This window comes from Haliaeetus albicilla, chromosome 18 (assembly GCF_947461875.1).
Source record: "Haliaeetus albicilla chromosome 18, bHalAlb1.1, whole genome shotgun sequence".
NCBI classification, from domain to species: domain Eukaryota; kingdom Metazoa; phylum Chordata; class Aves; order Accipitriformes; family Accipitridae; genus Haliaeetus; species Haliaeetus albicilla.
Window position 1 is genome coordinate 7672412 of NC_091500.1, and position 26521 is coordinate 7698932.

Consider the following 26521-nt stretch of genomic DNA (forward strand, 5'->3'; position numbering starts at 1 on the left):
AACAAGACCACGCTTCTGAATGAATATAAAATTAAACCCATCAAACTCTGTTTTAACAACTTTGAACCAGCAGAGGAAGTTCTTGCATTACCGTGCTGCAGCATTTTTGATTGCAAAAGCCCTAAAGCTAGATTTCCTTTTTGGTAAGATTAGACTCCCACAGTGAAGTTTTGTTCCATTAGTTATTCCAAAGGAAAACCATCCAGTGACTTTAAGTGACATGGGCTCAGATCCAGATTCAATACAAGATTTAGCTCGAGTCCTGCTTAAAATCCTTACTTCTCACCAAAAATCAACCAAGAAGCCAGGAGTCTGAGCAGCAGAAAAGATCCTGCTTACTTAAGTCATGGTGTTTTGAAGACCATTTGGAGGGACTGACTTCTGGAGCTGCATCTCCCTCCCTGTTGCCCGCTAAGGGAACTATAACAACACTGAAGGTGAAAGGAGCTAAATTCTAGTCTCCCAAGTAAGGAAGGATCATTGCAAAGCAAGCTTTTCACACAAGCAACCACCTCAGACCAGGGCAGAGCAAGGCATTTTGCTTTATTTCCTGTAATATCTAGACAACTCAAGCCTCAATAGCTTCTTTTACAAAACTAGAGAAACAAAATAATGGTTCTCATGCAAAAGAACTGAATAAATGCATCAGGCAGATGATGGGATTCTCTCCATGACATTTAAAAATGAGGTAATAACTTTTATTTAACGTGTCATCAACCAGTCTCATTTGTTTTCTTTCTTAAGGGCACTTTTTGCTCCCCACACAGAGACAAATCTTACTTTGTTACAGGACAACAGAAACTTTTTGCTTTTGATATTTAGTATTAGCAATTTGTTTGGCACACATAGGGAGTATTTTAAGGTCATATTTCCCAGTCATTGCTCTGCTTACTGATCAGAAAGTGACTCTGGAGAGCTGGGAAAAGCCAGTGCCTCAGCAGCAGCCAGCAAAGATACAGCCTGTACTTCCCTCTTCAGTTACATCTATGCTGCCTTAGAAAAAATGAGCACGAGAGAGACCTTCACAGCCTCAGATTTGGGCAGAATTTGATCTTCCCTTCAACACATGAAAGACCATATAATCCAACTCTGTAAAATCAAATCAAAGTCAGTTTTGAGCTACAATCCTGTGGCAAAGGCTCTATCATCTGAAGAGTGCCAACTTTATGTTTGAACTACACATCTGGGTTTTTTACCCCCTGGTTTGGGGCTTTTTAAAATTCTTTTTCCCCCACCCTGCTTGTGACTCAGTCTCTGCCTGCAACATTCCTCAGTGAAATGCCTTTGTTGCCTTTCCTGTTAGGAAAACGCCTGCCATACAGCGGGCACCGTCACAGCCTAGTAAGTTGGCACTTTGTTACGCTTTTCCACTCCAACAGCTCTCTGCAGCCATCAGCTGTAAAGCAACATACAGAGGCTGCCAATTAATTTACTGGGCCATTAATCAATGTATTCTATACCGGTAACTTTCAAACAGATAAAAGCCATGCAGCACCAGAGCAGAGATGCCAGATTGCCCATGCTTGGCTGAGCTGTACTTGGTTCAGCTTCTCCTCTGTGTAAGGGCAGAAAGGGAGAGGAGAGGTTGGAAAAAGACTGGGAGGGCTCTGACAGACATATGGTCGGACATTAAAATCAGATGGTTGAAGCTGTTGTCATGCCTCCTGTCCTTTGATGGAAACATCCAATTCACACAGAAGTTGGCTCCTGAACTGCCAGTTCTTACTTTGGTAAGCTGAAGAAGTGCCCAGCCTTTGGCTAGGGCAAGTCACACAGGCCCCTCGTTTCAAACAGCTTTACAATAGGAGCACAAACCAGATGCAGGACAGGGCATGAAAGTCATATCTGACTCCAAATACCCATGTTTTGTCATGTATCTACATGTGACAGAGGCATTTGTGTTTGTATCATATGATGGTTGGACAAGTACCCATCACGTCACATGGGAGGCACAGAGTCCCTCTGAAAGACTGCGACAGGGAGCAGGTCACCATAACGGTTCAGGTGGCCAGAAGCTATTCCCTGTCCACATGTTGGGGGGACTCAGGAAAGGACACCTGGGAGCAGAGAAGGTCAATTTTTCTGGCAGAGACCTCCACCGTTCAAGACACCCCTAAACGACTGTCCTCCTGACTATGGGTCCCCAGACACACAGTATATTTACATCTCATTTCCAGCTGAGCCATCAGGGCTGGCAAAACCTTACGCTGGGTCCTTGGGGTACCTGCAGCACAGAGCTGGCCATGAAGTGCAGAAACCCTCTTCTACCCAGGGTCTGCACCATGCTCGGTCTGTGAGGGTGCAGGGATACGTGCAGCAGTGCACTGCTTCAGGCATAATTTCAAGCACATGCTGGCAACAACCACCACCCTCCAACACATCCCATCCCTTCAGCAGGGGAACCAAGGCGCTGAACACCATCATCCCTGGACCACCAATGTAACACTTACGGAGGCCAACTCCAGTTAATGTTTACGTGGGGTTTTAACCTGCCCACTTGCTCTCAGGCTTTTACTACCAGCCCAATCTGAATTTCCACTGTTCATTGACACAAACGTTACCAGAGAGAGGAGAATTGAATGTCTCCAAGCCCATTTACCCTCCACCTCACAAGGTACAGGGGTGGGTCCTGTATAAACAGGTTTTTTTGTTTGAGGGCTCCTGACAAAGCGGAGCCTGACCTTTCCCCTTCAGGGGAACAGCAGGCTTCAATTAAATGTTGCTGAGGGTTGGGGCTATTTTCCCCTCTCGCGGGTCAGGGTGATGCTTGAACTCTCCTTGCCTCAGCTCTCCCACCCACCCCATCAATCTCTCCTCTGCCCTGCCCGACAGCTGGGGCCACTGTGATTTATAACGGCCTCCCCCACAGCTGCATCTCTTTGGGGACTTTCCCTGCCACTGCTAAGTGCCTCCGCTCGCTGGACTGCCTGGCAGTTGGGTCCCCTTAACAGCAGCAGAACCTAGACCCTTTGCAGGAGGAGCAGGAGGTCACTTGCCAGATTAACGTTTTCCACATAGAATTCTACTTCCAGCAGCTCTTAGGAAGATATTAGTTTGGAACTGAGTCATATGTATAGTGTTGGTTTTGATCCGTGGTAATGTAAATAGGATTCCAGATGGGCGCTAAGAAACTAGAGCCCACATTACTCTATGGGGATGGTAAAGGATCCGAGGAGAATGGTCCAGCTATGTTTAACCTGAGCTACTCTCAGGTTTTATACGGATCATTATCACTGCAGCACCGCTGCTGTCAGACCTATGTTATTGTACACTTGCTGAAGATCCAGCCCACTGAGCTTTCATAATACCAAACACACTAAACCACTACAAAAAAGTTCCTCCTTTCCCTTCTGCCAGGAGATACAGAGTGCTGACAGGCTGCATCCCAGTTACAAGTACATTTTTCAATAAGGCTTCTTATCGTAAATACACTCTTCATTATTTCACGGCCAGATGAAGTCTGGCTACTATTCTGGACACTGCTTTAAAGACTAAGAGTTTTTATCCGGCTGTTCCAAGCTTGGGCACTCATCAGTAGAGCTGCCGCAATGGCCCAGAGCCCAGGACAAGATTTGCCTGCGCTGGATGCTCACTAAAAGAAAATAGCACCAGGGTGCTGCCAGGTAAGGTGGCAAGAGTGTGCCATTGGATTTCCTCAGCTCTTGTTTTAGGCAATACAGCCAAGCTTGGCAAACCCTGCTTGTTGTTTGTTTCCTGGAAAAATGTTGGTGTGGGTAGGTGACAGAGGTAAGGAATGAGTGCTTGTGTTGAACATGGAGCAAAGCAGAAAGGAGTAGGACTATATCCAACTTCTTCCCACTTACCTTTGGGGTATCTCTTGGGCCACAACCCTGCAGAGAGATTCAGGATGGGAAGTGCCTCAGCGTGTGCTGATGCCTCAGTGTGTGCTGGTGTCAGGCACGCTAAAAATGGATGGAAATGAAAGGAACCAGCAGGTCCTCTGTGAAAGCAGTATCTGGTGACAGTATCTCAGGTTGAGCGAGCCAAGCCAAAACAGAGGTGTTCCTATCTCACAGGTCACTCTTGCAAACTGCAATATTTTTTTGCCTCTATTTTTTAGCCCCCAAACATCTATTTCTTGCCTACTTCAGTGGGAATGAAAGGACTGATCCCAGGAAATGAAGAGTTGAGCCCAAACAAAGTGTTATGCTGAAGAAGCCTACAATCTCATCCCAAAAACAAATATCGGGATTTCTGACTCTTAAGTCTTACATATTTGTGGATAAGGGGACACCATAAATACAACCTTCCCTACAGAACAAAGATATTTGAACTATGAGCCCCTTCCAAAAGAATGAGATGTCAGGATTATTTCTTCTTGCTAAGCCACTGGTCATACAAGCACAGCAATATACTGCCAGTGCCTCATTAACTTTTGCTGGAGTCCTGTCTCTTAGTGCCCAAAACTGGCCAAAAAGGCCAAAAAAAGACAGCAGACCTCGATGAATCCCACGGGCCTGCACACAACTGAGACATCACAAAAACAGGTTTTTAGCTCAGAGAAATCACATGCCGCCTTTTGCTTCAGCTTTTGTTCTTCAAAGACACCATTGACTCTCCTTCCTTCCAAATTAGCGGAACCACTACGTCAGGCCATCTGGTGCATCAAAATTTATCTTCAGATTTCATTATCCAACCCACTGACCCCAGTGTTTCCTCCCATTGACTAATGAGATTAGCCCATCACCTCCTAATTGCAGCATTTATACCTAGTCTGCTTTACAACACCCAAGAAAACAAATCCCCATGTTTCATAGTGAATGAATGTCATTCTGCTTTTAGAACAAGCACAGCATTTCTAAGAATAGGAGATGACACATACATCAAAACAATTAATGAATATCCTTAGGCTGGAAAGTGAAAAATAGGAAATACAAACAAACACACTAATCTCAAACCACTGAGGCCAATCTCCTCGCTCCTTGGGCTTGTTTAGCTCTATCAGAGCAGTACAAGGAGTGTTACGTAGCATTCCTCATGGTAAGGGAGCAACTACAAGGCTAGCAATCCAGTACATAGACATTACTTGTAAGGACACTAAGAGAAGGTGGTATTCCAGTTCCATACCTCACCACCCTAACAGGAATTTTCCTGCAAAAAGTGTCCTAAAAAGACAGAAAGGAGTTATAGAATCACCTTATATCCATTGCATATCAGCAAAGTGCCAAGAACTAAAAAAGGCACAGGAGATGGGCTAGAAGTCAGGTTGTCAGCTTTACTGCTCTCTAGTGATTTTGAGCAGGATCCATCTGGTCTAAGCTAGCTGTCTGGACCTTCTTTGGGTCATTGGAGAGGAACAAGCAATCATGGGATGCCAGTGGTCTCTAGATGTAGATATAATGCCAGGCAGATGATGCATCCCCTAGAAGTCCAAAGGAACAGCTTAGGTGAGATGAAGGTGTCTCTGGAACAGTTAAGGAAAATGGAATCCTACTGCTGAAGGTACAATCTGTGCCTCAGTTTCTCCACCTGCAAGATAGTGCTATCGGTATTTATCCTCTACAGCAAAATGTTTCTACAGCCATGAATGATCGATGCTATGTAACTGTGAATTACTCTCGATAGATTTATTGAGTGTACTTAAACATGTTAGTTGGAGACCTGGTGGAAATTCAGAACTAGAGGAAAAAGAGGGTGGAAACATTACAACTTTCAAGTAAAACTAGAAAATTTAGAGTTAAGTCACAAACAAAAAGCACGTGGCCTGTCTTGCCTTGGAGGCACACCAAGCCTCCAAGGCATTTAACCTGCAGCCTTACCTTACTACTACAGGTTTTAAAGTTTCCAGAGCAGTCCTAAAAGCCTCATTAGAAACACCAATAATGATTTATCACTGAAGCACTAGCATGAGCAAGCCATCAGATTGAGAATAAAACAGCCTTCATCAGAGCATTCAAAATACACCAAGGCATCAGAAGGGCAAGGTTAAGATGGAGAACAGCCTGGGAGAGTAAATTTCCACCTCTGTCCACCAATTCCCTGCATGCTCAATCTCTGGTTAAATACACCATTAGATGGACATTTCCCTGCCCCTCTGCACCACGTTTAGTGATAACCGTGCCTTCCACATGTCTAATGTCTAAGAAAACTTCTTACCCTCACTGCACATCCCACAGGGGCTGGAGCACAGCTGAGCTGTTATCACATGAGCCAGACACCATTTATATCACAGCTTCTCTACAATGCAAATCAGGCTCATTATCACCAGTGGAAAAAGGCCTAAATGAAAAGTTATTGCCCCTTGATAGCCACTGCTTCAAGAGCAGAAAAAGGTGTTGACCTCACTCTTGCCCCACCACCACCAGGCCAAGTGTTCAGGGAAAAGCCTCATCTCCCTCCGCATACATCAGTACTGCCATTAAGCCAATGACATACAGCTGGGATCGAAGCAGCTCTGATCTCCTCCAGAAAACTATGCTAGGAAACGGGCCAGAAAGACCCTGAAACAAGGGCTCAAGCATCTAGCCAGCCTCCCTCCCCATCCAGCATTTTGTAGCTTGGGCTGCTTTGGCCAGCAGACACAGAAATGCAGCTCTGTACTAACCCCCCAACACTGACAAGGCTGAGAGGGACTTTAAAAGGCAATTCTGCATCCAACAGACATGGATACTACGGTAATATCTCACTCATGGTACTGACAGCGTCCTGCAGTCCTCGCTAACCCCACAGCAGAAAAGTAGTTTTCAAACTGCAGAAGACTTTTGCACAAAGGGACAGGTCTGAGTTTAAAGACAATTCTGAAATCTCTTATGATCATAGAATCATAGAATGGTTTTGGTTGGAAGGGACCTTTAAAGATCACCTAGTCCAATCCCTCCAACATTTTTCACTAGATCAGGTTTCTCAAAGCCCCATCCAACCTGGCCTTGAACACTTCCAGGAATGGAGCATCCACAGCTTCTCCGGGCAACATGTTCCAGTGTCTCACTACCCTCATCATTAAAAATTTCTTCCTTATGTCTAAGTCTAATTCTACCCTCTTTCAGTTCAAAACCATTGCCCTTGTCCTATCACTACAGGCCTTGGTAAAAAGTCTCTCTCTGTCTTTCTTATAAGTCCCCTTTAAGTATTGAAAGGCTGCAATAAGGTCTCGCCTGGAGATCAAGGTAGGTCAGGCTGATTTGGTCCTTTGTAAGACAACATGTAAAGTTTGGACCAAGACAATTCTGATACTGCACCAGGGAGCAGCAGGGGCACAGCTGGACCACAGCCCTAGTGGTGAAAAAAGTGTTTCATTCTTTACCACCTTTGCAAGAAAGTCATGGGGACAGTGGAGAAGGTATATCAGAGCCTGTCTTTGTCAGGCCAAGCTGGCAAAGAAAATGCTCCCACCAACCACAGCTGCACCTTTACCTTACTCCAGATGTGCTGCATGGTATAGGCAGGCAGCCACCATAAGTCTTATAGGCTAGCAACTTGCTGAAGCAGTGTCTTGCCAGAAACATTTGCTGGCAAGCTTCACAGATGTGGGTATACCCTCTGTATGCTACTTTTGAGCCTAATTCCATGATTTGGGCTGCAGAAGTGCAAATAAAGGCATCCTTTCCAGAGTAACTTCATCTAACTAGTCACAGGCAGGATCAAGTAAAAACATTCATTTGAAAGCAGCAGATAGACAGGACTATCTATCTAACCATCTGCTCAGTTACCTACTTTGGGAGACCTTTCTGTATCAGAAAGTCTTCAGAGAGGCAGCACTATTAATGGGGCAGTACTCATACCCTTCAACTTCCCAGCTCCAAAACTATTTAGAAGTCACTACAATCCAGGTAACTATGGGATCTGGGCTCCAAAAAAAACCAGCAAGGAATCAAGCTACAGTAGAAGATACACGGAGACACTCAGGAAACATGTAATCAAAAGGGTCAGGCAGGGAAACAGAGGCTGAGTCCCATGGCCTCTCACAGTGAGCTTTAGGGCTGTGTAGGCAGGACACACAGGAGGTCTGTGACAGTCTCTGTAATCACAGGGTCCCCTCACAATTGAACCAGGCTTGGTGCCACAGCCTCAGACTCCAGCACACCCAAGGATTGTGGTTCCAATTGGCTTGACGATATTTCATTTCACTGAATGCAATTTCTTTCCCATGTGCCTCATTCTCCCCTGTGCACATAAAGGATGGAAGCCTTTGAAAAAGCACTGAGAGAAATTCAGGGTGGGCATTAGTTACTATTTTTGACAGCACTAAAACAACATATGAAAAGGGTTTCTTTGTTGCTATGATTTTTTTTTCCCTGAGTTGCAGCTTAGAGGGGGAAAACAGAAGACAATGTCCCATCCGATGCCTGCCTGATAGGCTGGCTCTGTCACAGCACTGCAGAAGTTGTGCTTTTGGGGAGTACTGTTTTTATTTCAGGAGAAAAAAAGGAAATGAGCAATCCCAGATGGAAAGGGTCTGAATGCTTGCTCAGGCTGGGCCATGAAGAAAAGAGATTGGTATTATCAAAGGGTGTTTCATTGTTCTGCTCTTTTTGAGAAACCTTAAAATATATCCAGAAATGTAACAAGAACAGAAAACAGATCTGTTTCTTCAGCTGCCTGTTTGCAACCTGGCTGGCAACAGATAGACTATAGCTTAGCAGTGTTAATTACCCTGGCTAACCCTTGCTCTTGCTAATGACATTTATTTAAAAAAAAAAACACTTCATATCCATCAGAAGTGCGCATAAAGAGAAGCCAAGTCTCCCTCATGTGAATAGCACCACTGCTTTATATTGAATTACTCACCAAGTCAGGACTCCTCACTACTTAAGCATTAGCCTCCAGGCTAATCAATAGCAACAAATTACTACAATAACCAGCCAAGCTCATTCTTTCATTGGTGCCACTTTCAAACACTGTCCACAGTCTGCCCTCCCTGCCAGACTGCTTCAACCATGAACTTCCAGCCAGGAGTCAAGCTCCAGGCAATACTTCTAAGATCAGTCAGAGAAGTAGTAGGAGAGATGCATGGGCACAAGGATTTCCTTAAAGAAATGGCTCTTAATCCAGGAAGCAGTGGGATTCACCCCTCTTAGCATCCTTAGTGTGGCTCCATCTCATGGAAGCAGCTGGAATCAGCCAGGGCTGTACCTCTAATCTCCCAGAGCTGAGGGACCTCAGAAAGAGGAAAAAATGCAGATAATACAAATTAGATCGATAGATAGATAAGGTGGATCCCAAAAGCAGAATGTGAGGATGCAAATGGAAGAAAGCAAACAATAGACAACAGCAGCACATACAACACCAGCACTGAGCTAGGACCAACACGGGCATGCACATGAGCATCTCCAGAAACAGCACCCCCACAGCTCAACATTGCTCCTGAGCCACAACTTCTCCCTGAGAGCCTGCTGCAGGCACAGTCATGCCGCTCTCTTGCTGGCACTGGTGTGCACAGACCCAGCTCAAAGCTCTCAGTCCCAACTGCTTGATAAAGCAGCTTGGACAGTCCACATGCAACCCATCAAGAGCCAACAACTGTCACCAAGAAGGACAGACAGAACCAACGCAGGTCACTGGTGAAAAGGTTTGTCTGTCTTTTCTGCAAAAAAGAGCTTCCTGTGTCCAGACATTGGAGAGGTTGGTGTGAATAGGTCCAGATTTTCTGATCTGTAGAAGAGAGTAACGCTGAGAGGCAGAAAAGGATAGTCTTCTGTCTCACAGGTCAAACCAGTGAAGAGGGGCCCTTAATCTCCAATAACCTGCAATAGGCATCTTAATCAGTCTTGTAATCCAACAACTTAAATCAAAGGAAACATTTAAAAAACAATTTATCATTCATATTGGCCAGTGTGATATCACAATCAACTTCCTTTTCACCCTCCAACAGGCTTTTCTTGAGCAGAAATAATCACCACCAGCTCCAACACACAGATGGATAGGCGATGGGAAAATGCAGAGGAGGCTGGAGTGAACAAAAGGCACTTCAGGCCTGCTGGGGTCAGAATGCGTATCTGTACGGTAGGTTGGACTCTTCACTAATCCAGCTCTGTTTCTAATGAGATTGGTTCCCATTACAGCAAAAGGAGGTCCATGGCTTAATTTGCTAAGGGGACCATTGTCATGCAGCTTAGGGAAGCAAAATAATCTTATCAGTTTGAACTTGAACCCTGCCCTGCAATTATATGGACAATGTTTAAGAAAAGAGAGATAAAGAAAAAGTGATTTTCATTTATCCAGCAAGAAAAATGGATTGTCTAACACCAAGCATTCAGCTTTCTGCAGCTGCTGATAGAGCTTTACACTCCAGCCACCATTGCCAAAATGCACTAACTACTATCTGTGCATGCTAACTCTGAACCAAATCCAAGCCAAATGGCACCAACCGCATTTACAGTGCAACTTATTGGTATAGCAGAGCCTCTACTCTTGCAGTATAGCCAAACTGAAAGCCTGGGGCTGTCAGCTGAAGACAAACAAACCCACAGATCAGGAAGAATCAGAAGATTTTTTTCACCCCTTCTTGCTGAACCTCTGTCTCTGCCTCCCTATTCAATCCATCAGCTCCCGTTGGCTGCTATAGAAGAGACACCATCCTCTTCTGGGAGTTCTGCATCCCACACAACACAACTAAAACAAAGAACATTTTGGCAAGTAACAGCCAGGCTTCATCTATTCTTTTTTCTATACAATTCATTCCTTCAAAGTTGTTTAGCTGAACAAAAAACAGTGCTATCCTTTATTGTAAGACTAACAATAAACTAACATGTGAGCACAGCGTGGGTCACAGATGCGTGCGCTTCACCATCAGCTGTGGAGCCACTTCCCTGCTCAACTCACTTTTTATAAAGCTTTAACCTCTTTGAGCTGGAATTCAGCTTGCGCACATAAACCAGGAAGCAAACAGTGTTAACAAACAGAAGCGGTCCCTGTACAAAAGATACACGAATAGGCGGATGTGCTTTGGAAACAGTCAGATTGCCAACCTCCGTTTCCAAGGGGTTACCCACATAAAAAAAATCTAGAGAGAAACTAAACTGTACAAATCCCCAGGGCTCTAGTTTTTAGTGATATCACTTGCACCAGAGGATCTTTATTTGTGCCTTTGAACAGGCACTTTTATATTTTTTTTCTCCTACGAAGGGACAGAAACAAACAAAAATTTGGGAGGGGGAATGTCTTCAACACTCATTTTTAAAGGTCTCTTGGAATACGTTCCAAGGACCAACCCCCAATTTGTAACCCGATTTTAAGTACTCTTATCTCATCCCAAATAAAGTAACCCTCAAAGCATGACTGCTCTAAGACAAAAACCTATGCAAAACCAGACCCTTCCTACAACTGCATTTTATGGGTCATATCGGCCAACTGAAAACTTGCCATCATATCCACCTCTAGCTCATATTACATACAAAATACAGGTGTAATGTTGCCCTTTCCTTAGTGTAATGGGTCTGACTGTGATGGAGTTAATTTTCTTCATAGCTGCTTGTATAGTGCTGTGCTTTGGATCTGTGACAAAAACAGTATTGATAACCTATTAATGTTTTAGCAACTGCTGAACAGTGTTTGCACAGCATCAATGCTTTCTCTGTTTCTCAGGCTGCCCCCCCAGTGAATAGATTGGGGGGTGCACAAGAGGTTGAGAGGGCACACAACCAGGCAGATGACCCCAACTAACCAAAGAGGTATTCCATGCCATATAACATCACATTCAGCAATAAAACGGAGTGGAGTGGGGTTTAGGCAAGTCAGCCATCTTTTGCTTGGGAACTGGCTGGGCATCGGTTTACCTGTGAAAGGCGGTGAGTGATTGCATCACTTGTTTTCTTTCTTTTTTCTTCCACTTCTCCTTCACTTATGAAACTATTTTTATCTTGACCCACGAGTTTTCTTGCTTTTACTCTTCCTTTCCTCTTCCCCTGTTCTACTGGGAGTGGGAAGGGGAGGCGAGCAAGCAGCTATGTGGTGCTTAGCTGCCTACAGGGGTTAACCCACAGCACTTAGCTACGTGCACTTGACTTTGCAACTGTAACGCTCATTTTAAGCCATGCAGTCCTTTTGCATATATGCATATATGCGTTACAGTATTGGAGAAGGAATTGTGTATCGAGTACCACATACTTCTTCCTGCCTATCACAGCTTGAGAGAATGGGTAAGGGGCTGCTCCTGGAGAAAAAGGTAGATACTGAACAATCTCTGAAATATCAGGCAATTACAGCTCCTGATGCTAATCTCTCTGCCTTGGATCCTCATCTGTGCAATGCAGGTAACACTCCAGACTCTCCTTCCAGAAGGGTAAGTACATCCCTGTTTGTAGAACACTCACAACAAGCAGAATAGGGTTTAAATAACACATGGTAGATAAGGCCCTAGGGCCATAAGGAACCAGAAGGATAAAGAAAACAAATATGAGGCAGCTGTCCTGTGCACTGGACAATACAGGAGTCCCGAGGAGGTGAAGAAAAAGTAGTATGCTCTCAGTAAAGAGTAACTCATAATGTAAAAACCCAAATGGCTAGTTTTGAGTAGGTAAAACTACCTTAATTTTAACATTTAACTTCCACATGTTTGATTTGCAACCTTAATGCTGTTCTTTGAATGTTCCACACAAAAGGCAAAATTTTTCAAAACAAAAGCACAGATTTTTGTCCCATAGCATCTTATGGACATCGCCACGACCACAGCAGCACTGCACATACAGGCCCCACACAGACCACAGAGGTAGGAGATTTCCCAAAGACTGAGGCCGAAAATTGAACATAATCCAGCTACAGCAGCTCAAGTTACCACCTATCAGTCTAATTGCATTAAGCGTCTGCACTCTTGGCCCAACACAGTTTTAAGTAAAAATGCATGAGCCAAAAGCCTTTGCAAAATACAGCAAACATGGGAAATGAATGCCAGGAAAAGCACCTGCCATAGATCAACCTTAATATCAATGCAGAGGAGCAAACGATAAAGGATCACAGCTGAGTCCACAGGTCCTAGGCACAGGATGCAGGTCACCCCAGCCCACAGTGTGATACAAAAATCACAGAGGAAAAATTAGCAGAAAATCCCCCCACTGCTGTGTTTGTTTTTATATTTACTTGTTGGAGTAAAAGCCCATTTTAAACCCTTGAGGCTAATACAACACATGTTGATAATATCATAGCAGCAAAACCACAGGCATCTGATAGTAGGTGAAAAAAAATAACACAATCAGATAGGGAATCTCAGAGTAGGTGGTCTGAATGGTCCAACTCTATTGAAGATTTAGTATAACTTACCTGAAGACAGCCCTCTCTCACCCTGGCGATTCTGGTGCTTTTAGGAGCTGCTGGAGGAGTGAAAAGTGTCTCTGCTGGCAACTAGTGTTGATACCAAGTCAAAAGAAGGTGCACAAAAGTACATGGTGAAGTTCTTTGATCATAAGTGGCTGACAAAACTTCTCATAATCTGGGTCTCTAGGCCATTCTCTTAATGTAACATTAAAAAAAGGAAATACTTTTTTTTTTTTTTTTTTTTTTTTACATCTTTCTTCCTCTGTTGTTAAGGTTATGGGATACTTTGCCAGCAGGTGGATGTAACCTCCCCTGCCCACCATAACTAAAGTGCTTGGACAACATCTACTGCAAATTCTTCAGCAGTATGCTACATCCATCTGTTAATTCAAATACACTTCTGAAACCTGACCACTCGGAGAGTTTGCCCAAACTGCAGGTCCCACACAGGCCGCTTCAACTTTGTGCAAGGATACAGATGGACCCAAGAGTGATTATTGCATAGCAAGCCTTAACATCCAAAGGAACCCCATCAACACTGACACCACAGCATCTACCAACATGGTTCAAGAGCACTCGGTATATTTGAAGAGACTCAGCCAAGATTTATTTTACTGTGCAACTCAGAACTGCCAAACCATCATTGTCTCTCTGACATGAAAAAGACACACACTGGGTTCCAGGCAGCCAAACATTAAGCATCTCTGAAAGAGCAGATATACATACTTTAATTACTACGAATGAGCTCATATCCTCAGCTAGTGAGCTGAGCTGGGCATACTTGGATCAGCCCAAACCCAGGCTGAGAGACAGAACTCATCATCTTCCTTCAGGCAAAAGGAGTAGCTAGGTAAATAAATAAATAAATAAATGGTAACCCAAGCAGTTCTCTTAAACATGTTCACAATTACTACTTCTGTATCAGATTTAATCAGCAAGAAGATGAGTTGGGATTAACTTCTGTGCTTCTGTACATCCTGCAAAGCTCTTGGCAAGTCAGCAAAGTTGACTCACAGCTGAGCTGAATTTGGCCTTTTCCCGTCTCTTGGAAAGAGCACAAAAATTCCAGACAACAGCAGTACCGGATCAGTGAGGCACAGCACTTGCAAGGACACAAGGAACATCGTAGTATTGCACCAAACCAACCTGACCAAAAATCCTCTGAACTACTTTTAGCAGCACATTGGGTCTGTTCCTGCAGGCAGCCACATACCTTTCAAGGGACAGAAACAGACTGAGTCTGTAAAGGTCTTGGGTATCTGGATAAAAAGGAATCACAAGAGCACAAAAAAAACTCCAGGGGTAGTTGCTTCAAATGGTCCCCCACAGGGACTGGGATTGCTATCTTGGAACAGAAAGCAGAAAGTTCAATCTAGACACGCACAAACACGCCAAGCACAAGCAGCCAATCTCAAATAAGACATGTAAACAGTCCTGGTGTTGGCCACCTAAATCACTGCACACCCACCTGAACACAACATAGTCCAATTTTCAGTTCTGAACACCAAGCACTTTAGGAGATCAGGCCATGTTTAAATTAGCATCAACAAAAGGATCAGCAAAAGTGCCAAGTGTAAATACATAGGGGTTTCCCCCCCCCCCCGCAGAGATTAAGCTTATTCTAAAAAACCCCAACTTAAATGATTATTTTAGATTCTAAGTATCTTGGTTGAGAAAGGATACATTAAAATGCCTGCTTTTTTTCTTTTTTTCTCCAAATTGACCAAACTATTTGTGTTATATAAAATCTGCTTTCACAGAGTCTTAAATCAGGGAACAATTTTTACCTGAGGACATAAACAGTTGCTTTAATTCTGCAGCATTTGTATCCCTAACAACACACAGACATAGGAAGAATGCTGCAAGGACATTTTCCTCAAATAGACTGTGCATCTAGTGGGTACTGATAACCTGGGATACTTTGAAGTGATTAAAATTACCACCACGGATTATTTTTTTTTTAATAATACTAATCAAATAAATTGTTCCTGGTACTGACAAAAGTCTGCATCAGCGGATCAGTTTCTGGGCCACTGCAATTAGTAGGTACTATATAAACATTGCCAATCATCACACAGACATTGGGATCCCTGGGGTCTCTTGGCTCTTGCTGACAGCTCTGATGGCTAAAACAGTGGATTTCCACATGACGTGAGCCAGATGCATACATATGGCTCTTGAGCTTGAAGTTATTGCCTACATGAGGTTTCACATGGACCCCTCATGAGACATCCTGGCACCCACAGCAAAGCCATCCATCCCTCCCCGACAGTGCCTCCTTTCCCTGGCACCACAAATACAGACCTGCAGCTGCTTTTCTGCAGCAGTAACAGCAGCACTTCTGGTCACAGCCCAGGACCACAAATACACGGAATTGGAAACATGTGTTTCTCTTTCCTGAAGCTCAGTTTGGTCCCCTCAGCTGTCAGTAAAAGTAAACTCTGAACATATTAAGAGTCAGCAAGCCCCGAGTCCTCCCTCACAGTGTTATCATCACAACTGTTGGGAAATCCACAGTGTTGTCTGGAGCAGGCCTCAGGACAGGAGCACACTGACACTTGTATTTTTACTTAACGTGGTCTGTTGAAGCCCAGAAAGCTGCATCCCTGCTGACAAACCAGAACTGCTCTCCAAGGCACCAAAATAGCCCCAGCTTCTGTACTTCTTCTCCTCCTTTCCCAAAAGCTGCAGAACTGGCACTTGACACCCCCCCACACACACACACATTGATTTCCTCCTCCAACACCTCTCAGCTCTCTGAGGCCTTTAGACTGCTTCCCACTGACAGACAGACATACGTGACACAAAACCAGCTGCACCTTCCCCTTGTGAGAACCGCTCAGCCATGGCTGCCAGAGCCAGCCACCCCCTTCAGCTCCCCAGACCCATCCCCTGCAGCTCACCGTGCAGCCACAGCTCCAGAACATTACCAGAAGAGGCCAACAGTGGTTTTTAACTGGCATTGATGAGGTTTTGGATTTTGTCACCTTTGCAAAGGAGAGTTTCTCTACCCCAGCACAGACCTCCCCCAGTAAGCCAAACTGCAGCCTACACAGCTGTGATGGATGGGTTGGCACATATGACCTCCAGCTGAGGAGGAAAACATCACCTGGGGCAAGGACTTCTTCAAGCAGCAGCCTGAGGTCCATCCAACCTCATCACTCAGAGCCCTTCACCAAGAGAAGGTATGGAGGTGGCCTGGGTTTGGCCCAGTCTTTAAATGAAGTCTAAAGCATGTCTGTTTGCCCCTGGGGTCAAAAGCACAAACCTCATTACTGAGTCACACCACACACTGGGAAAGAAATTGTATCTGCCTTTCTCCTGAAACCCCCCTTTCACAGCCTGCAGCTTTCAACACATGGAAATCCTGGACCCCCCTTGACACCATTGACCCATTCAGGGCTCCAAAACCAATATCAAAGTCTGACTAAAGCCATTCAGAAGCTGTTAGCATGTAGATTTTGGCGATAATTTGGTGAATGGACTTGTCAAACAAATTGCCTTTATTATGGACTGATTAAATGCAATCAGGGAGAAGTGCTTTTCCCCTCCCAGCTCCAGCCCTCATCAGCTCAAACAAACATACTGAGCCAATTAGCAGGGAGGTGGCAAAAGCAGCTTTCACTTGAAACCTGCCATTCTTGGGGAAAAGAAAAAAAAACCCAACAATCTTTGTGCTTTCAAAGCCAGGAAGAGCCTCCAGGGAGAGGTCCGGAAAGCTACCCAGGGCTCACCTGCAGGGTGTGGATGGGAGTTAGCAGTATTCATCTGGCTCAATGCCGGATCAGCTCCCTTAAGCAAAGTGCTGCTCACATCCAGTTTGTGCCAAATATAATGCAAAGAACATAAATATTAAAGCAGGCCCAGGGGGAGCAGCGCTACTGGGGCTGTTATTCCTACAGCTTTATGTCATGCAGCTGGGTTCTCCTGTGTCAGAAAAGGCATGAGCTCCCATCAAAGCTATTTCCATGCCTAGAAAACTAAGGTTTTGGCTTAGATCCCCGCAGTGGATTCTCTGATGTCTGCAAATGGTTGAGCTCACAGCACAGCTTTTTCTGTACTGCAGCAGTAGTGAAGGGATCTGCCTCTGCTAACATGAAACTCACCACAATTGCATAGATCTGATGCCACTACTTTTCTGTCCAACATGCCTGAAATTAGCTAATGAATGGGAAACTTATTGAGGAGAATTGGAGCACAGCATCATAATCACATAAGCCCAATTCCCTGCAGGTAAGCAGCTGGAAGTTAAATAGTCACCTTGGCTGGCACTGGGTAGAGCAGAATTCAACATGTGTTTGCACAAATTAGCTTCAGACACAGGAATCCTACGGCTGCAGCTAGAGACAGCACACGGGATGTGAGCAATAGCTGTTAACTAAGCTTTCAACTAAGTTTTCAACACCTGCATTTTAAGTTAGCACCGAAGACTAATTTTGGCCCCATTTTCATTAACCTAGTCCCTCTGTGCACTGCATATGGATTGCTGCCTCCCAGAGCCTACACAGAGGAGCCATGGCATAGCTTCTTCTGGCAGGGCAAGGACATTGCTTTGTCTCGGACTCCCACCACAAATAGAAAAGGGCTAAAACAAAGGTGACGTTTTATCAACTAGCAGGGATTTCGGAGAGTTCATTTCTGGGACTGAGATTAGGATTAAGGGTTTATAGTTAAAGCACCGAAATTCAAAAGACCAGCCTTTTACCCCACACCTCATCACAGTCTTCAAGTGTCACCTTGAACATAAGGGGTATGTGACACACCACAACAGTGGGTCCTAAGCCTTCAAACAGTCCCAAGCATAAGAACCGATCACAGAATGAGATTAGATCAAGAGCCCCTACTACAAGCAGCCACACAGAAAAAGTCCAGGCCTTCTTAACAAGTGGCTGCAAAGTGCCTGATAACTCCACTCTTTCCCAAAGGACCTGCTTCCTACCCCCACAACCTCCTGCAAACATCAATGTTTTAAGAACTATTAAAGAAAACAACTTCAAAACTCTTCACATAGTTCAAATACTTCACTTAAAAGGAATTTTAATTCTTACATCTCAGATTGCACCAGTCCCCAGCAGGACATGCAGTCATCACGTTCACATTGTGACATTTCAGCTGTTCAAACAGGAGAGATGGAGCCACAATGTGAGACCATGTGCTCAGAGGCCTGGGAGCAGAGATGATGGAGATCCCCAGCAGCTCTTCCTGTGCTTTCCCGTGAGTGCCACCCTGGGCCTCTCCTTACTCTCTTAGGGTGCCTTCCCATGACCTATGTAAAGAAGAAATCTTCTGCAGCCAAGAGACACACACCTTGAAGACCCATCCAGTGGGAGAGTATTGGGAGCAGAGGGACATGGGTGGGTGCACAATTCTTGGTAAGTCTTTTGGCCAGTTGCATAGCTGCAGTGTGTAAGTCAGATCAGTGCTGCTTGTGATCTGCTTAGAGCTCAAGACTGGCCATCCCTAAACTGTTTCCTTCCAGGGCTGGATCTATGCGCTCTGTCTGGCCCATCACGAAAAGGCCATGACCTATTACTAACAGCAGCACCTCCCTGGTAGTGCTCAGTGGAACCAAGCTGAGAAGCCAGAGAAACTTTGTTGCCAAACAAGGTCTACAGGATTGAGTTTAAAAAAACATTTTTCTCCAAAGAGCATCAGCTGCTCTATCTGGATAGTACTGCTACTTGCAACCTGGAAAAGCCCGTACATCCCAATGGGCTGCATGTGGACAGAAGCTGAACTGCTGCAGAAACCTCTCATGGGATCAGAGCAAGCCTTGTACTCTTCAGCAGCAATAGCCAATGCAAATCCATTCATCTCCTTGGGATGCAGACAATTTATGTTTTGGGTGCACCACCTCTAGGTGGGATAGCATTTGGTAAAGCTATAAGACTTCCCCAAAGACATTCACCTGCTCAATTCCAGCCATGCCAGAGAAGAACCCAGAAGATGCCAAAGTAAAGAAAAAGTATATAAGTGGCCAGAAACCTTTACAGTCAAATTATGTTAAAAGGCTACACCCCTTCCATTCCTCATGCCAGCTGAGAATTCGTATATAGGGGTAATGGTAACAAACAAGGTGCTCCATCAGGTAGGAAGCGTTATCTGGGCCACTGCTCCTTCAGAGAGGCACATGGTACATGCCCTCAAGCATCGGAGGGAGACGAATGGGGTCTTTGCAAAATGTATCGGGGAAGCATGAAGTGTGATTTGGGAAATGCTGTACCTTTTCCTACCCCCTTTCATCTTTTGGCTACCCAGCTCCTGAACTTAGAAAACTGTATTCAAGCTGCTACACACTGGGTACAGCCCTTTCCTGCAGCAAATCATGTTTCCTGTCCCGCAAGGTACAGTCAGTCCAACAAGACTGAGGACGTTTGCCAAGCCTGCTATCAGGAAACATAGCTTAGATCTGGCAGAACATTTCAACAGTTGTGGAAACACACGGGAGGTTGTGCTGTTGGGATTGCAGACCCTGCGTCAGAGTACAGCCTTGCCATGCACGTACACAGGGTTTTAAGCCACCCCTCTTCTCCCAAAGTGTGACAGTACAGTTGGATGTTGCAGAAAACTTGATTTTGTTATCAGCAATCTTCTTATCCATTTTTTAAAAGGACAGCATCTGACTCCCTGCCAGCATCACCAAAGCCTATCGAATTTGCTTCCATTGTTCTACCGATGTTGTGTCGACACAATGTAAAGTACCCTTGTTCTGGGACATTTTTGCACATTTTAATGCTTAGCAATTTGGCCTGGCTGGGACAAACTTTATTTGTATTTCAGAAGGACCAGTACTTTCCCTGTTGCAGCTTTAGCTCCTGTCATGCCCACTCCATGCACCCCTTCCGCATTAACATGCTTGCAAGGAGGAGCACAGAGAAAGCTCAATGCCAAGAAAGATAAAAACACACTAGAAACAGGGAAATGCCTCGGTCCTTTCCATTCAGAGGCAGATCTGCCTTGAATGGCAGCCCCCAGGACTGATCTGCCTCCAATGGAGACTGAATCACAAGCAAGTCAGCCCCCTTCAATTCACATTAAGACTTCAAGCTACTGTACATATTGTCCCCCCCTCCACCACAAGCTCCTCCTTTTTAACACAAATCTCTCACAGCACGCACATGCACTCCCAGAAAGCAAGTAGCAGCATTGTGATATGTTGAAACCAGAGTCCAGTGAGATTCAGCTCTTGCTAACGGCACTTTTTCATCAGCAAACTGTAATTGGCAGCTCTTATCCATTACAAGAGTTTTGCAAGACACACCTAAAGAATATGCCAGACTAGATCTTCACACGAAGACCCAAAATTAGAACCAATATCCCAAAAGCAGTGACCCTCATTAGCCATTCACAAGCAAACTAATCAACCTTGCTCAACTGTAAAGTAAGAACTGCTATATTTTCTCTGATCCACATGCGCATCCACAAAGAACAGAAGCGGAAAGGTTCTTTTAAGTGTTCTTTTAAAGTGACTGATGCAGCTGTCCATAGTTATAAAACTTACATGGGACTCCATACCTTCAAAGTGCTGTGTATTTACCTGCTGTGCACAACGCAAAACAAGTGCTATGAACATTTTTAGATTCAGAAATTATTTAGATTTAGAAATGAGACACTTTTTCTCCTGGCTTAAGCAAACATAGGCTCAGAGTATAATTCATTCTGTGCATGTAACATCTCCTTTATCTCAGCTCAGGGGGCTTTTGCAACAATCAGGAGCTGTATGTTAAGAGGAGGGGAATCTGGCCCATTACAAAATACTTGGATCTTGCTATGTTAGCTTTAACTTATGTCCTAGACCTTCCCAGCCTCCTAACCTAGCTCTTTTCACTCCCCAGAGAAACAGCACAAAACCTGCTACAAACTTACACAAGTTAACACTATTCCATTCCTTGGTCCCAAAGTTACTCAGACTAACTCTGCTGAAACAGTTTTGCTTGAGAAGGGCTTTTAACAAACTCAAAATCTTCTTACGGAAGATCCTTTTCATCGGCTTATTTTAAAAAGATTAAAATTACTCCCCGCATAGCTATCCCAGATCTGCTCACATCCACTTTCCCTGAGCCACTCCTGAGCACTGTAACAAGAGCTCCGATCCATAAGCAGCCACCCAGCCTATGAAAGGATCGGTGCTTCTCCCCTACCTGAGAAGTCTGCAGAAGTCTTAGCAAAGTTGCTGAAAGCTGTCAAGCACATGAGTCCTATGAGGAAGGCGGAGGTGGGAGACACATCTGGGCAGCACATCCTTAGGTATCCTCACGGCTTGTTTTCTTCCAGAGAAAAGGAAAGCGCTTGCTGCCCGAATCCAGTACTCCTCATTGCCCTGAGAACAGTGTTAGTCCCATTGCTTGGAAGGATCACAGCCAGCAGCAAGCGGGGAAGGAAAAGCACTCAGCACACACACACACACACACTCACACACATCCCTGGGAGTGAATGAATCCCGGCTGAGTGAGGCTGACGAATGAGACAGACCTACCTGAGCCTTGGCGGAGGTCCCAGGGTCCTAAAAGCCATCGCTTCCCCCAAATTTGCTGCAGACTATTAGTGTGCAGCTGTCCAGCAGCGGCACTGCAAGCTGTTAGCGGGGAGGGTCGGCGGGGGGCGGGGGGGGTGTGCGCCCTGGGGCGCTGGTTTGGAGAAGCCCGGTTGCTGTTGGGTTAGATACCCAGGCATCTTGTCTCTCCCGTGCAGACAGACAGACAGAAGGATGGACAGTATTTTCAAAGGAGGGAGCCCAAAACAAAGCGCCTGAATTCACACGGCTTTTTGGAGTGACGGGTATTTGTAGCTGCTGCTGAAACCAGTGTGAGCAGTGCTGTCCTGCCAGACTGGTGACAGGGCAATTCTTCAGCTGTGTCCACTGTTGAAAGAGATCTTACAACAGAGGAGACTTTGCACAGGCCCAGGGATCAAACCTTTCTGGATCTCATTGCAGGACTGGGACTGGTGTCAGCCCACATATCCAAAATCCTCCTTCCTGTTGACAGCAGCCAGCCATGCCAGGCTCCCTCTATTCCACCTGACCCCTCTCCCCTCCATCAAAATCAACAGAGGATTTTCATGCAGATCCTAATCTGTGGTGTTCAGACCCAGAAGACCTGTCTCCTTCCATAGCAATTACTTTAACCTCCAACTAGCATGGCCTTAGCTGCTAACATGAGCACTACTTACCCTGCAGAGTTAAAAGAAGGCTCCAGCACACCTGGAAGCACATCCAGTACTTGATCCTGCCTGATCTTCATCCATATCCCGGCAGCATCAAGCCAGCCATGCTAACTTGGAAGAGCTGAGCTGAGCTCTGGAGACACAGAGGTGGACTGGACTGGCAGACCCTGTTCTCCCTGGGTACGGGAAGGAGATCCTGGGCTTTGGTCATCAGCATTAGCTGCAGCTCAGGCATAGGTTTGCATATAAATAATGAACATAACCAATATACCTAGGCTAGAGCAGAGGCTGTGTCTGTGCAGAGAGTGGGGGATAGTTTTCATAGGCAAAGCCAACACCAGCCATTTAGCAGCCTGTATGTATACACAAACCTATGGAGCAGCACTGTGTGGGGCTGCCAGGGAAGGGGAGATGGAGCCAGGCACATGCACAGCTGCTGAACAAAGCTGCAGCTTCTATCCAGCAAAAATAACCTGAGTGGGAACATCCAAGGAAAACCACAACTGGTTTTTACTACTCTTTCCTGTTCATCACATGGAATTAAGCGAAACTTTCTAAAACATTCACCTTAGAGCTGAAAACAAGAGTAACAGACTTCAGCCCAAAGGGCTCTGGGGTTTTTTCAGAGCTGAGTACACTTGTAAAGAGTTTCTTATGCTGAAATTTCTAACGATGTTTCAGCTGTTCTCAGACAAAAATCAGACTAGCTGTCAGATTATATGTGAAAGAAATTTTCAAGAGTGCTGCCATGAATACCACAGTCATTGTTTCCACCAGAATTCTGTCCTGGGATTATCTGTGTCCTAGAAGCAGACCTCAAGGGGAGCTATAAGTCCTGTGGCCCCGTTTGCTTTCTGTCCATATTGCCACTTGCTCAAGTTCCAATCAGCGACGCTGAGGATGAGGGTAGCGTCGGAAATCTTGAGTTTGAGCTTGAATCCTGCCCATGACCCATCCACCCAGACCACGTGAACAAGAGGCTGGTCTGGCCTGAATTGCACCCAAGCAACCCTCCTTCCCAAAAACAGGTCTTCACACACTGAGGATCTACAGTGAAGGTGCAGATGGGTCACCTCTCAAGGACAGTGGCAGCTCTGGGTTGACCTGACAGCACAGACATACCCTGAGGCCCAGCAGGCTCTGTACAATCCAGTCCCAGTCCCTCCTCTCTGCAGACAATCCTGCCACCTTACCTTTTTGCAGAGGGCTGCTTAAGCAAGATCAAAGACCAGGAACTTCTCTGGGCTGCCTTACTCTTTATTTCACCTGAGACTTTAATCCCACATGCCAGACCTCTCTGACCCATACTTTCCAGGATTGACCTAAGTTTTTTTAAAGGGAAAAGATCAGGACACTGGCTTCTAGCATCTATGTATAATTCTTGTCTCACCTAGTTCTGCTGCCCTTGCCAAGAAGAAGATTCACCACTATTGCCTTATAGGCATGAGATAACCATACCAGATTATCAGTCGAAGCTTCTTATCAGCAGGACAAAGAAACAATAGGGCCCCTAGAAATTTATCAGCGCTCTGGAAAAGGGAAGCACTATTTGCGAAAAGAGCCCACCCTGTTAGCAGGTGTTGATTTTAGTGATTAAAGGGTAATTAGGTTTGGCTGACTCAGTATATGGAGAAGAAAAAAACTCTGGTGACAAAGGGTTTAAGGCTAAACATGGGAAGTGTGCTTGAGCAACCCTTTAGATTATTGTTAATAAAGTCAAACCAGAGAGGAGGAAGTTTACAGTAGTGTCACGTGAGGGCTTTGTTTTTAAGCAAGTTTGTAAAGATGTGTTCAAAAGGAAAGCAGAAAGCAGCTCTTGCTAAAAAAAAAAAAAAAAGCTATATTGGCCTTTGAGAAACAGACAATTCAGTTAAAGCCCATCTCCATAATACCCTTATTCCTTAGGGCTTGTGTGTTTCAAACGGAATGAGGCCACCTGTCCCAACAGCAGCACAAACAAAAGATGGTTTCTCTGTCATGGACAGTCTCATGGGGTAAACATGAATCAAGGGGACACCAATATAGACCTTTATTCTTGGGAGTAACAGCCCTTGAAATACAGCCATGCCTTCAAATATGTCTCCTGGGGATAGGTAATAATACATATGATGATACACAATCTCTTGGATGCCTTGTCCCCAAAGCCACCCAGAAGCAGAAATAGGCCAGTACTGATGCAGTTCAGCATTACATCTTAGCTTGGAGGAATGATTATTTGGTCTCTTTCTCTCCACAGAGTAACTATGAAGAATGACTGCTTTTTTTAGATAACAGCATTTGGGTATACATAAAAACACTTCTTCCCCCTAGAAGAGCCTTGTGTCCAAGCTGGGTTTTAATACCTTCCTGATCATGGCAAAAAGCGCATGGGGTCTTTGTGCCCAGCTTAAGAAGTGAAGAAGTCCATAGCACCTAGTTACATCCACAGTGCCTAGGCCTGAGATCAGCACCTCTCAGCTTCCCTTGCAGTAATCGGTGCTGTAGCCACTCAGCACTGAGACACAGGCACACAAACCAGTTCCACCTCCTGGGGTGCTTCTCCAGCCAGAGCTAAACCATGAGCTAGGCACCTGAATCCTAGCATGGCTTTAGTCCAGGATGGTTAACAATTGTACCTCAGTACTTAAGTACATTGTTCTTTCTCCTCCCATACTCTTCTCTCTTGCAGACCTCTCCTTCTCCTGCTACACAGAAAACTGTAATATCTGAAATATGCATGCAAATTCCCAAAGTGCTTTAAAAGCAGTTCAGTACAACTGCAACTGGGGAAACTGAGGCACTGAGAAGTGAAGCAATTTGTCATCCAATTTTGTCACTCCAACATCACCCAGTTTATAAACGATAATCAGGAATAGACCCAGTTAGGATGGTTCCCAGTTTAATGCTGTATGTGTTGATCTTACTTCCTTTCAGGGCTGATTTTTAGTAGTGCTTTCCTGTTTTTCACTGACCCTGCACCACTAACCTCTACCTTGCTCACTAAACCATCAACAGCTCAAGGAAGGGCTGGTCAGTAGAAGAGCCAGACCAGGATTAGCTTTCAGCTAGGGAACCATATGTAGGGTTGACGCCATGTTTGTTTCCACAGTCACAAGCAGACTTCTCTGTACAAATGTGCTAGCACTAGTCTTGTTTTCTGAACCCTAGTAACATTACTTACTTCTTACTGTGTTTTCCCTAAGGTCTCAAAGCACTCTCCAAAAGACCACCATTGCATTCTGCCATTTCACACATGGACGAAGCACAGTGATATGTTTGAGGTCACTACTTCTTCAAGGTCAGCCAGGGGAAACTGTCAGAGATGAGAGAAGATTAAATACTTTTAATCTTTAAGTCCAGTTAGAGCCCTTTCCAGTTGGACATATTGCCTCCTTGTAAATGAATGTACATTAACAACAAAGAATATGTGCATTTATACCTATAGAAATAGATATAAACTGGGTGGACAGAGCATCAAATATAAAATAGCAAAGTTCTTTGTTGGTTTTGGGGTTTTTTTTTATCTTTCCCCTAAGAGTGTCTTATGAAAACAGATGGGGTTACTCATGGAAGTAAGTGCTGTTTGCCTTCATCAATTTGAAGGCACAGGACTTCACATAATGCAGTTTTGCAATACAACACCAAGTATCTCACAAGTAAAATCCTCCCATCTCCATATTCAATGTTAAACAACAGCTGTGCAGACTATTCAAACTGGTAAGCCTTTGAAGTTTTCACATTTTGTGTCACTCAATCACCCCAGTTTACAAAATGCATATAAAACCTGGGGAATTTTGCTCCATACTGGGAGAGGTTTGGAGTGGGGGTGTTGCTTTAACATAATTCTGTGTAGAGCAAAGGTCCCAAGTGATGCACTTATCTCACTAAAACATTGGGAAATGTTGTGCAGAGTGATGCAAAATCCTCCAATGCATGAAACTGTCAAAAATAAAGTATTTGGAGACTATAAAGTAATCCACAACAAAGCTGAAAACGTTCTCCTCTTGTCTGCACCAAGTAATTGATGTTGAAACCTCTCTCAGCTGACATTCTCCTTAGTATAGTGATGTCATGTTCTATGTTAAAGGATACTGTACAGTCTGGTACTTTATCTGGGACCAGCATATCTGACTGGGTTTAGTTGGTGCCTTGTGTACAAGATGTTCTT

At 44.8% G+C, this 26521-nt stretch overlaps 1 protein-coding gene across 2 annotated transcripts in view; it reads right to left on the minus strand.

Annotated features, from left to right (window-relative positions):
* EVA1A (eva-1 homolog A, regulator of programmed cell death) overlaps positions 1 to 21567 on the minus strand; it is a 213145-nt gene extending 191578 nt beyond the window's left edge. For both annotated transcript variants that reach the window (XM_069805659.1, XM_069805658.1), the window contains exon 1: positions 21351 to 21567. In XM_069805659.1, coding sequence (XP_069661760.1) covers positions 21351 to 21450 — 100 coding nt within the window. In that variant the 5' untranslated portion in view covers positions 21451 to 21567. The remainder of the gene's footprint in view (positions 1 to 21350) is intronic.
* Positions 21568 to 26521: the final 4954 nt, after the last annotated feature.